A 16,289-nucleotide genomic window follows, 5' to 3' on the forward strand; every position below is an offset into this window, starting at 1 on the left:
AGTAGTAGTCTGACCAGTTTGTTTTGTGATGTTTGTAATTTTGTTTTAAGCGCCTTTGAGGTGCTTTGGTACCATGAGGTGCACGCATAGTCATAGTACCCTTGAATGAGTGCTCCTGCCAGAGTCTTCAGGGTATTCTTGTTTACCAGAGAGGAGATCCGGTACAAGAATCTAGTTCGTTGGTTGACTTTTTTTATTACATTGGATGCCATTTTGTCACAGGAAAGATTTGCCTCTAGGATGGAACCCAGGTAGGTAATTTCGTCTTTCCTTGTGACAATATTGTCACCCACTGTAACTGAGAAGCCGTCGGTCTTGCTGAGTTTGTTATTTGAACCGAAGAGAATGGACTCTGTTTTGCCCATGTGTAATGATAGTTTGTTATCAGCGAGCCATATGCAGATTTTGCCTAGTTCCGTGCTGAGGGTTTTTTCAACCTGCAATTTGTTCTTGTCAGAGACCAGCAGGGCTGAGTCGTCCGCAAACAGGAACAAGTTGCAGTCACAGGCTGACGACATGTCATTTGCATAAATTAGGAAGAGTAGCGGTCCTAGTATGCTTCCTTGTGGAACACCACAGCTCACTGTGAGGGGGGGGGATAGAGTACCGTTTACCTCTACCATCTGTTCTCTCCCCTCCAGGTAGGATTGCATCCAGCTCACTGATAGGCTATCAAAACCAATTGCTTTTAGCTTGTCCATTAGAATGGAGTGATTGACAGTGTCGAAGGCCTTTTGTAGGTCCAGCATGACCATGCCGCAGTATTTGCCAGCGTCCACCTCTTGTTTGATGTGGTCGTTCAAATAGAGGAGGCATGTGTCAGTGGAGTGGGACGTTCTGAAGCCAGATTGGAATTCGTAGATTAGGTTTTTTTCCGCCAGGTACTTTTCGACCTGTTCGTAGACTATTTTCTCCATGACTTTCGAGATGGAGGTAAGAATAGAAACAGGGTGGTAGTTGCCTGGGTCTAATTTGCTGCCCTTTTTGTGTAGAGGGGTCACTCTCGCAATTTTGAAGTCCTTGGGGACGTGCCCCTGTCTTATAGAGAGGTTTATTATGTGTGTGATGACTGGGGTGATGGCGGCTGCTGCGTCTCTGAGAAATTTGGAGGGGATGTTGTCATGGCCAGTGGCCTTGTTAGGTTGGAGGGCGCTCAATTTTTTGAGTACCTCATCGGTTGTTACCATTTCAAGTTTGAAGTCGTCTTTGTGGACCCCTAGGTTTTTGTAGTATGCTACTATGTGTTCTACCCCATAATGCCCTGAGTGGGAGGGTAGTTTGTTTACCAGTGTTGTGGCTATGTTTGTGAAGAAGATGTTTAAGTAATTGGCTACATCCAGCTTGTCTGTGATGAGCGTGTTGTCCGTCTTTATGTTTATGTTTGAGAATCTGGTTTTAAGTTTTTTACTGCAGCCTAGTTGATTATTGAGTAATTTCCAAAGTTCGCGGGGTTTGTTTTTGTTTTCCTCAGTTTTGTCGTTGATGAAATTTCTTTTTGCAGTTCTGATCATGGTGTTTACGTCATTTCTTAGTCTGTTTCTTTCAACAAGACGAAAGTCTTTCTCTGGTCTGCATCCCCTTAACAATTGTGTGTATTGAGCTGTACTGTAATTGTACCCATTCTGCAATCTGTTAATAAAGTTTTCAATCAATCAATCAATCAATCAATCAATCAATCAATCAATCAATCAATCAATCACACCGCCTCAGACTCCCGTCTCTCAGCACCACAATGGTGAATTTGAATGAATTGAATTGCTGATGAGATAGTTTAGTCTACTACAGAACACGTGCGCACATTAATGTTATGATTTCTCTCTGGTAACTCGGCAACCTATTAACAGAACGGGCGCACTGACTTTGTTTGATTCCATGATATACCCGTAGTTTACAATCCCGGAAGCGTGTATATTTTCCGCGTGATTACGAAACCAAGCCGCATTTCTCGGAGACGCTCTCTGATTGGCCGACGCCTGTTTCTACACTGATTAAGCGGCACTCTTCGAAGTTGGTTAAGGTTAGAGTTTGTCTTAGAGCGTGACTGACGGCAAGTTCTTTTGACGGTTAAGCTTAGGCACTCTTTCGAAGTTGGTTAAGGTTAGAGTTTGTCTTAGAGCATGGCGATAGGTAGTTTGCAGGCTGTTTGGCGTGGAAATGGGCAAAGACACAGCTCGTCACGGATTGGGCAAACGCGTCAGTGGCCAATCAGAGAGCGTCAGTCAGTGCCAATCAGAGAGCGTCTCCGAGAAATGCGGCTTGGTTTCGTAAGCACGCATATCTTCATAGATATCTATATAGAACACTAGATAGCTTAAGGCGGAGTCACCAGCGTCACTGAACCGCCGCCATCTTGCCAGGGGCAGCCTTGAGTGAGAGTGAGTGAGCTGCACAGACAAAGATACTCATAACTCGCTGAAATATTGACGGATTTACAAACGGGTTGGTTTGCTATAAACATCAAAGATGTAGTTATGATACTGCATACTTATACAATTTTTTTTTAAAGATGTTTTTTTTTTTTTTTTTTTTACAAACCGCTTGAATCATAGCCACGTTAATAATGCTTGTAATAAACCAAACCGTTTGTAAATCCGTCAATATTTCAGCGAGTTATGAGTATTTTTGTCTGTGCAGCTCACTCACTCTCACTCAAGGCTGCCCCTGGCAAGATGGCGGCGGTTCAGTGACGTCGCTCTCCATTGGCCGGCAGCGCGGGCAAGCTATCTAGTGTTCTATATAGATATCTATGCATATCTTCCCTAACGGACTTTCACTTCCGCATTCGGGTTCCGCGATCTGATTGGCCACTGACGTTTTTCTCATCCCGGAAGCCGCTCATAACAAACCCACTGCAGGATCAGAAGCTAGGAGTACTGTTGATTTAAACGTTAGTTTTCTGCTTCTCTGTCTGCGGCAAAGCCTCTCTAAACCATAAGAAGCCAACCGTTTTCACACCATAACACCTGGCTATGGAACATGTAGTTTTATTTGATTGTATTTCTCGCACAGTCTAGAAGCTAGCTGGTCCATTCAGCGTTATGTTACTATTAAGTTAGCCAGCTCTCTTGTCTACCATTCTGTAAAATCAGCAAAATGAAGATACGTTCATCTGTCTTCGCCTCTTTATTTCTTATATTTGAAGTTTTGGGCATTGCCCTCTTTCTGAGGGGATTTTTCCCTGTCCCTGTCAAGTCCTCTTTCTCATCCAAAAGCAAGCTGTCAGACCTGCCAGCAGAGCCCGTGACAGGTGAGTACAGCTGAGCAAGTCAGCACAGTAGAGGATAACAAATGAATTAAAACACGTACAACTTGATTGACAAATGTTGAGATCAAGGTTTTAAACTCTGCAACAGAGGGGATAATCTCAAGCTTTAACGCCTGTTGGAGTTAATTCCATGAGCTAGGTGCATCATAGTGAAATGCAGATGTATGTACCCTGTTCAGAGCAAACTCTGGGGAACTTAAGGACCAGCCAGTCACTAGAACGGGTTCGATAGGTTCCAAATTCCATTCCAATAATAGTGTAGTATAAGGAGGTATCTTACCAGTAAGGGCCTTAAAAATTTACACATACCAGTGTTTGTTGCGCCTCTCTGTCAAAGGACACAGTGATGAGTCTGAGGGCAGCGTGTTGTTAACCATATTGCCTCATGATATTTCTCATCTTTATTGCAGGGGATGCTGCTCACAACCACTCCTCTCAGCCTCCTCAGCCTCTATTTAAAAGAGTGGTTATAATGTTGATTGATGCTCTACGAGAGGATTTTGTATTTGGACCTGATGGTAGGAAGTACATGCCGTACACCAGACACCTGGTTGAACAGGGATCAACACTCAGCTTTGTGGCAAAGGCAAGACCTCCGACGGTTACCATGCCTAGAATTAAGGTAAGATGCTACTTCTGTGATTCCATTCCCATTGGGTGAAGGTTGAGGTTAGTGTATATACTGTATACAGTATAGGTCTGATTCTAGTGTAAGATCTGTGGATTGGACACGTGGTATCCTGCATGGGACGTAGGGATAGGCTTTTGAACCATGGTCTCCTGCATGGGACATATGGACGGACATCTGAAGGCATATAAATATATATATATAAATATTAAAAAAAGTAGTTAACTGAACTACCAAAAAACCAACTGCTAATCCGCAATAGCTGCGCCCATGTATGTAAATGCATACACACACACCCATACTGGGGCAACAGTGGCTCAGGAGATAGAGCGGCCATCTGGTAATCTGAAGATTCCTGGTTCAATTCCGCCTCCTCTCTGCAGCATGTTGAAGTGTCCTTGAGCAAAACAATTAACCCCTGATGAGCAGGGTGGCACCTTGCATGGTTGCCTTGCCTCCGCCATTTGTGAGTGAATGGGTGAATATAAAGTATGAGTGGTAAAGCGCTTAGGATAAAAGCGATATATAAATGCAGTCCATTTACCATTTACACACATCTTCATACACGCACATTTGACCTCCACAGCTAATTTCAGCCTCCAAATCGATCAGTTTCACCTCAGCATGGAAATCAATATTATATTCATCGACATTCTCGAGAGGAGCATCATCTAAAAACTTAATTGACAGCTGATTTGATATTTGCAACACATTTGATCTAGTACCAAACGGCATACTATAGGACTTCTTCTTATTTAATAAAAGTTTGTTAATAGCTAACCATTTCTGAACAGCATCAACATGAGTCTGTAAAGCATACTGAATTTGTTGGATATCAGACTTAGAGGAATAAACCACTATCGTCAGCGTATAAGTCAGATAGAAAATAATAATGGTCCTAAAGATGAACCTTGAGGAATACCCTTGTCCATAATCAAAAAGTCAGACTGAAGATGTATTGCAGCTTGTGGATGCTCTTGCCAGGAATCCCGATGAAGAGTCCATTACAGTAGTCCAGTCTTGAGGATGCCTCCCAGTATCTACGACAAACGGTCCAGGAGTTATGAAAGGGGACGTGACTAACCCACACCAATGAAAAGGAACCAATGCAAAGTCAATGGGGTCGAGCTCCTGTCTTTGCAAGGTGACCGAAGCTCACATTAATCTACTTTGTGTGCACTGCACTATAGAGTCAATTTCAGTCAGCCTTGACGGGAGCTTGACCCCATGGACTTTGCATTGGTTTATGGCTAACAAGCCGGAGCTAGGATGAGGAACAGCTTGGATTATGGTACCCTTCAAACACATAGCCCCTTTGAATGGTATGCAGCATCTATGACATGTTGTCTTTGTGGTCACTCACTCACTCACTCACTCACTCACTCACTCACTCACTCATACATGGACGTTTTGCGACACAAAAGTCTACACATAGTTGCACCCAGGTCTTGGCATAACACCTATCACCTGCCAAATGTTGGTAGAATTCAGCAGTGGCATTTAACGCTGTCACAAGAAAAATAAAAAAAAAGTAGGGATGTCCGATATTATCGGCCGATATTGGCATTAAAATGTGATATCGGAAAATATCGGTATCGGTTTTCAATACTTTTATTTTTTATTTTTTTACATTTATTTACCCAGGCAAGCAAGTCAGAACAAATTCTGATTTTATTTATTGTCAAAAGTATGCATAATGTTGTGTTAATTCCACAACAAGAGATATGGGGCGAGGTGTTTTAAACGTCAGTGAAGGTCAATTATTTTGCGATGATGACCGAGTATAGCTATACATTATCCCGCTTATTACATGGCTAACTTACTAACAATATACCTAATTCATTTTACAAAATCGACAAGACGAGATCAAATGCAGATACAGTTGTTCTGTGGCTCTGTCAGCCCAAATAAAGTGATTATTATTATCGCCGGCAGCCCGGCAGGTGTGTCTAATTGCACTGAAACAGTGTGTGTCAGTGGGGCTTGATTGCGAACAGCTGCGCACACAGCGGTCATTATTGTTCCACAGAGGTCCGTTATCGAGTAATATCGGACCTCTGACGAGCGCTATTGACCAATCACAAGCAAGCATTTCGGCGAATGTGAAAACGCCATGTAATAAGTAATGTTAATTACCTGAAATTATTAAAAATGTTGGGGGGGGGGGGACCCTGCATATATCGGTATCGGTTGATATCGGTATCGGAAATTAAGAGTTGGACAATATCGGTATATCGGTAAAAAAGCCAATATCGAGCATCCCTAAAAAAAAGCATGCGACTCTGAAAAGTAAAGAGACTGGGTGAGGAGGGGCTGTGAATGGGCTCAAATGTGCAAAAAATAAACATAGTAATTAATATCTAACATACATCTAAGTATAAAAGAAAGTATTTAAGAAATTATAGTACCTTTTTATAGGAGTAGCCCATAAATTCATGCTTACATTATGTGTGGTGTTAAATGTATTTGCGGTGGGCCTTTCTAATATAGTGTAGGTTGGTAAATGTATTTCTGGTGGGCCTTTCTGATATAGTGTACAGTAGGTTGGTTCACCACAATGCTAGTAGTATGGGAAGCACTGGTCTGATTGTACCTAACTGGCTGATAACAGTCCATGCTCACCTGTTGTGCACTGATGTCCTGCCTAGGGTTGGGTGATGTGACAATCTTGGATCGTTAGCAGTTAAGATTTTGTCACAATATGTGTTCACAGGGAGATTGTGGAGATCTTAATATATAATTATTGCACAAAACAAAAAAATCTATTAATAACTTCCACCACAGCTCTGACACTTCTGATACTAATATTTCTACTTGTGTTTAATGAGATCAAATGTTTTAAACAATTGTTTTTAGCTGTGACCAGCTGATCTATAGGTCACACTGTCAGTCTGTCCACAAAATTGTGTGTGTGTGTGAGAAGGTGTTGGCTAAAAGTGGGTGTGGCACTGAGAGTGGCCTACCACAACTGAAAACTCGCATACTGAATGAATGAATGAATGAATGAATGAATGAATGAGTGAATGAATGAATGAATGAATGAGAACTTTATTTAACAGATTGCAGAATGGGTACAATACAGTACGGCTCAATACACACAATTGTTAAGGTGATGCAGACCAGAGAAAGACGTTTGTCTTGTTTCCATCAGGGTCCCCCATTTTCAATTCATATAGCTCATACTCATTATAACCTGTGTCACTGTTCTATACCTGTGTCGCTGTTTGTTTGTTTTGTTATTTTAACTTCACTGTTTTATACTTCCTGTTGTTTGTTTTGTTTTTAACCTCGACTTTTAACTGCCTTGCTGTGTTATTTTTTCCCTTTACGATCTGTAAGGCGACCTTGGGTGTCATGAAAGGCGCCACCAAATAAAATATTATTAATATTATTACCACAAAAAGGTGCATAACTTCCTAATGGATTCACAGACTTGCACAGGATTTGGTGGAAGGGTTGGTCATGACTCAAGGGACAGCTGTTCATATCAATTGGCAAAACACTAGTGGCAGTGGGAGTGGCCTATAACAAAAAGGCACATTAGTTCTAAACGGATTCAAGTAACATGACCTAAGTTTGTGTACTATATTGTTACCAGTTGGTCTGTACCTTGCTAAATAGCCATACAAAAGGGAAGTGTGTAGAAATATCACAATTTTGTCCATATCACCCACCCCTGTCAAAACCAGGGAGAAAGCCACACTTCATACTCTTGGGGGGTAAAAGTGATTACATTTGATTTGAGGAACTTTCTTTTTAATAGTGTCAGATTGGATTTACAAAATGCTGCCAACTCCTACATTATACACATTGCGCTGTTGGATGTGAGGACTGAATTACATCCAGGGGCCTGACTTGCTGGGTCCATTACATTATGTAGCCTATTTAATGACATTTATTGTTATTGGTTGGCACACTGACGCACCGAGAAGCTCGCATTACTGACTACAGTATTATATGACAACTCTGTACGGCCAACTTCTGAATTTCACAGCAGAAATGTCACATTCTGTAATACACCAGCAGGTGGCAGCGCAGACTAACTTGCAAGTTATTGTCCGCTATCACTGCATTGCACCCAGTCAACTGGTGCACACATGACACAGCCAACTAACCCAAATCAAAAGATCTCTCAGAGGCACAGCGGTTAATTTGCATACAGAGCGTTGCAATATGTTCTCTCTACAGTTTGGCCCATGGAGGGTCATACGTTGTTGTGTAGATTTAGATATACATTTTAGCTTGTTTTGTGTACTTGTTGGGAGGATCTGGCACACAATGGACTGGGAACCCCTGGGTTTTGCTGCATCATCCTCCCACAACAATATGATGGGTACATGAGACACGTTCCCCTCTGATCAGAGCCAGGAGGGGAAATGTGATCTCTTCCTCCACGACCATGTAGGTGTGGCTTCTTCACTCTCAACATAATTCTCAATAAAGTCACATACCCTTGTTTCAAAAAGTCTCCCGGAAATAACTATAGAAAAGGAGAGTGAGAAAACGGTCTCTTTTGTTCCGTGATACTTTGAATTTGAACACAGCCAATTACTTAAATAGTTTCTTCACAAACATAGCCACAACACTGGTAAACAAACTACCCTCCCACTCAGGGCATTATGGGGTAGAACACATAGTAGCTTACTACAAAAACCTAGGGGTCCACAAAGACGACTTCAAACTGGAAATGGTAACAACAGATGAGGTACTCAAAAAACTGAGCGCCCTCCAACCTAACAAGGCCACTGGCCATGACAACATCCCCTCCAAATTCCTCAGAGACTCAGCAGCCGCCATCACCCCAGTCATCACACACATAATAAACCTCTCTATAAAACAGGGACACGTCCCCAAGGACTTCAAAATTGCGAGAGTGACCCCTCTGCACAAAAAAGGCAGTAAATTAGACCCAGGCAACTACCGCCCTGTTTCTATCCTTACCTCCATCTCGAAAGTCATGGAAAAAATTGTATACGAACAGGTCGAAAAATACCTTGCGGAAAAAAATCTAATCTACGAATTCCAATCTGGCTTCAGAACATCCCACTCCACTGACACATGCCTTCTCTATTTAAACGACCACATCAAACAAGAGGTGGACGCGGGCAAATACTGCGGCATGGTCATGCTGGACCTACAAAAGGCCTTCGACACTGTCAATCACACCATTCTGATTGACAAGCTAAAAGCAATTGGTTTTGATAGTCTATCAGTGAGCTGGATGCAATCCTACCTGGAGGGGAGAGAGCAGATGGTGGAGGTAAACGGTACCCTATCCCCCCCCCTCACAGTAAACTGTGGTGTTCCACAAGGAAGCATACTAGGTCCGCTACTGTTCCTAATTTATGCAAATGACATGTCGTCAGCTTGTGACTGCAACTTGTTCCTGTTTGCGGACGACTCAGCCCTGCTGGTCTCTGACAAGAACAAATTACAGGTTGAAAAAACCCTCAGCTCAGAACTAAGCAAAATCTGCATATGGCTCGCTGATAACAAACTATCATTACACATGGGCAAAACAGAGTCCATTCTCTTCGGTTCAAATAACAAACTCAGCAAGACCGACGGCTTCTCAGTTACAGTGGGTGACAATATTGTCACAAGGAAAGAAGATATTACCTACCTGGGTTCCATCCTAGAGGCAAATCTTTCCTGTGACAAAATGGCATCCAATGTAATAAAAAAAGTCAACCAACGAACTCGTTTCTTGTACCGGATCTCCTCACTGGTAAACAAGAATACCCTGAAGACTCTAGCAGGAGCACTCATTCAAGGGTACTACGACTATGCTTGCACCTCATGGTACCAAAGCACCTCAAAGGCGCTAAAAACAAAATTACAAACATCTCAAAACAAACTGGTCAGACTACTGCTTGACCTTACTCCTAGAACCCACCTCACCCCTGCCCACTTTGACAACCTAGGATGGCTTAGAGTAGACGACAGAGTACAGCAACTTGCAATGGGCCTGGTCTACAAGATACACTACACGACCAAGGTACCCATGTACATGACTAAATACTTCCCAAAGGTCAGTGAATACCACGATCACAACACCAGAGGGAGCTCCACAAATCATGTTAAACCCAGATTCGGCTCAAACAAGGGACTAAACACGTTTCGCAATTATGCCACATCAATGTGGAACGCCCTACCCAAAGCTGTAAAGGAATGTGAATCACTACCCACTTTCAAAAACACTCTCAAAAAACACCTAAGGGAGACTGCAACTCGAAACTGGCCCCTGTAAATGTCCGAACACAACCCCCGCCAACACCCCCCCCCCCCCCACTCCTACCCCCCCCCCCCCCCCCAACCACCTCCAATGTACAGTCCCACCCCCACCTACCCAATCCAATGTACAGTTTCTACGCCTAATGTATATACTCTTTTCTTTCTGGACTCTTTTTGTATCACAAATACAGTACTGTAATTGCAAATCTGGTATGTCATAAATGTATAGATGTAGCAGTACTGTCTATCTGTATGTCATGTATGTCATATATGTTACGATGAATTGGAAATGGGGGACCCTGGTGGAAACAAGACGAAAGTCTTTCTCTGGTCTGCATCCCCTTAACAATTGTATGTATTGAGCTGTACTGCACTGTACCCATTCTGCAATCTGTTAATAAAGTTTTCATTCATTCATTCATTCATGAAGCGGTACTTAGGCCAAGTCATTTGATGCCTCCCCAATGAGAGGATATTTCATTATGTGATGGTACTGTGCATTTGTATTTTTCAATACAAATGCCCGAAATATGGGGGGGGGGGGGGGGGGGGGGGGGGACCCTTAAGATCTTATTGTGAGAATACTGCATTTTAAGCTTTTTGATATAATTTGATACATTTTGGATAGCTTTATATTGATCCTGATATTAAAACGTCATATAATAAGTACCACCCCCTAGCCCCTCCATGCTCCACCCATCCTCCTACACACCCTGACTTTGAGGCAAGTGCTGTTTAACAAACCAACTATGTACGCTGGTGCATTCTGTCACCCCAACACTCCCGGTTTTTCACATTTACGTTCATGCAATTTCTCTGATTATTATTGTATATGGCAAAATTATTTTCTTCGCATTTCTCAGATTGAACAACAGTAACAACTATTTTGATAGTTGATTAATTAAATGATGAATTGATTAACCAGATAAAAGGAAAGAAAGCAAGATATTTAGCAAAGTATAAATCTTGTCTCCTCCAATTCTGCCCACATGTCTCCTCCAATTCTGGTGAACTCCTACTGAAAGCTTAGAAAGCCATAGAAAGCATCCTCACCAACTGCATCACAGTCTGACATGGCAACTGCTCTGTCTCAGACTGGAAAGCTCTGCAGAGGGTGGTGAAAACCAACACATCACCAGTACATCACAATGCAATTGATATTATTCAACACAAATGGTGAGGAAGGCACACAGCATTGTCAAGGACACCTCTCTCCGAGTCTCTCCCCAATCACAGACTGCTTGCCTCCTTCCCTCTGGGAGGCGCTTATAGGAATCTAGGTTCCAAAATGGAGCAGGCCCAATAACAGCTTGTTCTCCTCAGCTGTCATCTCAACTAGGGCTGCAACTATTATTTTGTTATTGATACAATTTGCAATTGAACATTTAAAAATTATGTATTTCAAGTGCAGTACTACTATCCTTAGGTCACATGGGTAGTTGCCATGACGTTTATTTATGTCTGTAAATCCTGTGTAGTGTGGATGCCTACTGTACACGAGTAGGGCGAGTAACCTACATTACTGCTTTTCATCACTCATTATAGCTACTTTATAATCTTGAAATAATATAACACCCACCAGTTACTATGACATTGTAACTGGGAGAGCGAGAGCTTTAGACAGAATCACAAACGGTGGTTTAAGATAAGTTATTTATATTTCGAACATCATTGCGAATGAGTTAGATGACATGTTGGGCATGATATGACTTTCCACCGCAAAGGCGGCACGATAAGTAACGACGATATGATGCGTTGGCCATGAATATGCAAATCAACAAAATCGTCTTTGATGACGTTGACTCATCGTTGCAGCCCTACACTGACCTCTGTACCATTGTGGTGGTGGCACAGGGTGCTCGTGGTGGTGGGACAGGGGCAAGGTCTGCCCCCATAATGATGGAAAAACAACCAGGCCATGACTGGCAGAGCTATTGTTTAATCCTGATTAGAATTGTATTTACATGATGGTGCAGCGCCACTGTTTGATATTCCGCCATTGTTTATTTGTTTTTTTTAAGCTGGATGTAGTAATGGTTTTGTGTTGATATCTTTCAAAGGACCCATCAATCAACATGCCATACTGGCTGAAATTAATAGCAAAAAGTGAGTTAGCAGAAGAAATAAAACTTTCAATATGAATCTTTTGAGGCAAGCTGGTGGCTTGTGACAGTTCTTGAGGCATTTCCTCCCGGGGGGAGCCTTGACATTTTTAGTTTATTGCACAGTCGTCTCTGGTGTCTTCTGGTATGAATAGCTAAGCCAGAACACCACAGTAATCACAGAATTAGACCGTAGCCTGGAACACACTCCGGCTCCCAGGTGTCCAACTAACTGTAGCAACGCTCCCCTCCAGCAGCAGTGCTCGGGCCTCCTCTGGAGCTCAAAGACACGGCTCTCCTGTGACGAGCCGCCATGGCTCTCTATTGACTTTTAAAATAGGGTATTTGTTTTCATTGTCAGTCAGATGCGGGAGGGAAGGAGGAGGTGTGTGTGTATGGGGGGGGGGGGGGGGGGGGGGTGCTCTCAGAGTCTTCTTTTATTCCGGCTTCCATGATGAAATCAGTGGAAACTGTACATAACATATCAAATAATGATTTCATCCGACATGACGGGCATCAAAGGCAGGATTCAGTTCCATTTCTGTCTTCCTTCTTGAGAAGCCGAGCCACACTGAGAACCAATTCAATGACAGATGAAATGAAAGTTATCATTTCATGTTTTGTAAAATATATGATTATTATATATACTATAATAATATATATATTATATATTATTATATTATTATGTTTTTACAACAGTGGCGCAGGAGGGTTCCTTGACCATAACTGCTCTCGATGAGCAGGTTGGCACCTTGCATGGTTGCCTCCACTGTCGGTGTGTGAATGTGTGAGTGAATGTGAGGCATAAGTTGTAAAGCGATTTGGATAAAAGCGCTATATCTTCTGCATTTTGGTATACATTTACATTTAGTCATTTAACTGACACTTTAATCCAAAGCTACTTACAAGTTCTGGATATCTGAGGGAGGAAAGGAGAGGTGTTGATATACATAGCAGTGATCTGAGAAGGCATGAGACGTCATAATGTTACCCAGAGATTTGGTGTAGAGGGAGAAGAAGAGGGGTCCAAGGACCGAGCCCTGAGGGACACCCGTCTGTTGGGGACTAGGGGCCACCGGGTGCCTCTCCATGATACTTGGTAGGAGCGGTTGTCAAGGTAGGATGACAGCCATGACAGCACAGAGCCTACAACTCTCATTCCTCTGAGGCATGCAAGGAGGATCTGATGGATGACTGTGTGGAAGGCTGCTGACAGGTCCAGGAGAATCAGGACAGAGGAGAGGGCGGCCTTCTGCTCTTGCACTCAGCAAGAGCCTCTGTGACTGCTCTGAAGGCTGATTTCTCTGAGAAATCTGTAACCTAGTTTTGACCTGGTATCGGCAATAGTGAATCACTATCACTGAACTCTGAACTCTATACTCAATCAACACGTCTACTGTCTTCACTGCCAACAACTGCCTTACACTGTAATAACTACCTACCTCAACCTCTACCCATATAACACTGTATTAGCCATTGTACAATAACACTGTATTATACCGTGCGTATATACATTTATCTATCTGTATGAATATATTTGCATATATTCCTGTTTACATACATGCATACATACCCGTTACTCTGTGCACTATACACTGTATATATCGTTTCTATATCTGTATATATCCCATACCTACTCTTATTAGTTATACCACTGGCTAGTATGGCCTACTACCATGGTGTATTTATACATGTATCACTGTACATAATAATACTGTATACATTAGATTCGATTTGACTCAGTAGCTTTGTTATATATATTCTATACAATCACTTCTTACACTGTGTATTGTTCTGCACTTTACTGTTACCTTGTACCCAACTTATTTTCGTTGTACTGTACTTGTTCTGTACAATGATGATACATTTGAATCTAATTTAATTAATCTAATCTAATCCTGGGTGTCATCAGCAAAGCAATGAAAGTTGATGATTTGGCCCAAGTGGAACAGGATGGGCCATAGCACTGACCCCTGGGGGACGCCGCATGTCACCGTGGATTCTTCAGATGTAAATATTTTCTAATATTTCGAACAACACCTCCCTCCCCTAGGCTCTCACCACCGGCAGTATTCCAGGCTTCATCGATGTGGTGATGAACCTGAATTCTCCCGCCCTGCATGAAGACAACCTCCTCTGGCAGGCTAAAACAGCCGGCAAAAGGATAATTTTCTACGGGGACGACACCTGGTTGCGCCTCTTCCCCAAGCATTTCATGGAGTACGACGGCACCACCTCCTTCTTTGTGTCCGACTACACAGAGGTATGAGTCCACAGGGAGTTGTGGCTTGACTGTAATCAGGGGCCTTTGGTACCTGCCTGATGATACCCTCGTGATTTGCATTTCCTTGTCAGAGAACCTGTGTTAAACAGGCGCTGGGTAGGGCTGGGTGATGTGGAGGGGGAAACTGTTTGTCCTTTTTGTCCTCCCATATTGATCTGTATATATTCAATATACTGTGTATTTCACAGTATCTGCTTAGGTATGGAAAATCACGTTTGGGCTAATCTAATCGATCTTTCATGCATAATGGGACATGTGATACTGTATCAGCCTAATACAGCATGATAGTATAGTTTTCAATCGATACTCTCAATAGCTATTTCTGAAATAATTTTGTGAGAAATATGACTTAATATTAGCTTTTCAATCATTAACACATTTGGCGCAAGACCCGAGATATCCCGGGTTAACCTCGGTGTTGCCATAGGAAAGGATTCTGAGATCGCCAAGGTGCAATACCGGCCGCATCCTACTAGATGAAAACCTTTGAAACCTTATATCTCACCCTGTGTTACACTTAAATCCCTCCGGGCGCTAAATTTAGACGGAGCCGAGTAAATTGCTTCATCCGACCACTTCGAAACGCATCTGGCACACTCGATCCATAAGTTGTGCCAAATTATGTCCGGGACCAGATGGACACCAATACTGGAAATCGCGATCAGACAATTGGAATATTCTTTTTGGAATAACCCCGATCAAAGGTAAGGACTATCTGACATCAATTTCAGCTTGATCCAACAATGTTTTCATAATGATCCAGCTGATCAGCGTGTGTAGTGTTCAACACGAAGGCCGTTACTGGCCATCAAAGCATGAAAAAACTACCCCCCCCCCTCTTTCATGCATTCATGATGAAACATAATACCTATTATATACATTTGATTTGGAAATAGTAGCGTGTCCAGGCAAGAAACGCCAACGCTTATAGTAGAATACAAGTAGCGCCTTATAACTCAGCTTTTCAGGAATGATCCCGGATCACTCCTAAACTATACTTATATTCACCACGGGATAACGTGCGAACGTATGTATTAAAAAATTATCTCTTTTTTGCATGTTTCGACGGAAGAAAGACACTGTCAAAATGACCATAGTATTGTTGTCTCCATAGCTATAATATAGAATATAGATATAGCTCTCCAAACATAGTGACGCACAGTGAAAATATGTTTTGGAAACCTGGCACCTAGCCACAAGGACCAGGCTAATGGCTGGCGCGGCGCCCAATGTGTTAATTTAGAGAACAAAATGTGAGTCACAATAGAGGCCTTGCATGGAATGTTCATAGTTCTCTTCCAGTATGGCTGCCTGTAACCACTTTCAAAAGAAAATGGCAAATTTCTGTGCAGTGGTAGAGTAGGTAAAACACTGGAAAATAACGGTATTACTGTTCCACCGTGACTTGTGAAGATCCAGTAATAAGACACCAAATGATTATGTTTTTGTGGATATATTTCTCATAGCAGCTGTTATTTTGCACATAGCAACAGTCTCTTTCATTGCCATGTACAAAACAATGGCTGCTATGGTACAGTCATGTTGGAAGACAGAGAACTACATAAATATTCTGTGCAATACCTCTATTCACTATACCGTAATTCCTCTAATAGTAACCCCGGCTTCTATTTGTTTCAACTGTAGCGGGTACCAGGCTTGTATTAGGAGGAGGCATGTATAAGAGAGAGGCCTATATTTCTAATTTTCAAACGGATCATAATGAATAAATCAACATTTTGTGTCAGTTTGAACCCAGTAAAATGTACTGGGTTCATT

At 42.4% G+C, this 16,289-nt stretch overlaps 1 protein-coding gene across 1 annotated transcript in view; it reads left to right on the forward strand.

Moving 5' to 3' along the window:
- The first annotated feature begins 2,836 nt into the window (after positions 1 to 2,836).
- Positions 2,837 to 16,289, forward strand: part of pigg (phosphatidylinositol glycan anchor biosynthesis class G (EMM blood group)) — a 192,706-nt gene continuing 179,253 nt past the window's right edge. Inside the window, exons 1-3 of the mRNA XM_084331758.1 lie at positions 2,837 to 3,247; positions 3,676 to 3,887; positions 14,283 to 14,492. Coding sequence (XP_084187884.1) covers positions 3,094 to 3,247; positions 3,676 to 3,887; positions 14,283 to 14,492 — 576 coding nt within the window. The 5' untranslated portion in view covers positions 2,837 to 3,093. The remainder of the gene's footprint in view (positions 3,248 to 3,675; positions 3,888 to 14,282; positions 14,493 to 16,289) is intronic.

Source organism: Notolepis coatsorum (genome assembly GCF_963971535.1).
Source record: "Notolepis coatsorum genome assembly, chromosome: 16".
NCBI classification, from domain to species: Eukaryota; Metazoa; Chordata; class Actinopteri; order Aulopiformes; family Paralepididae; genus Notolepis; species Notolepis coatsorum.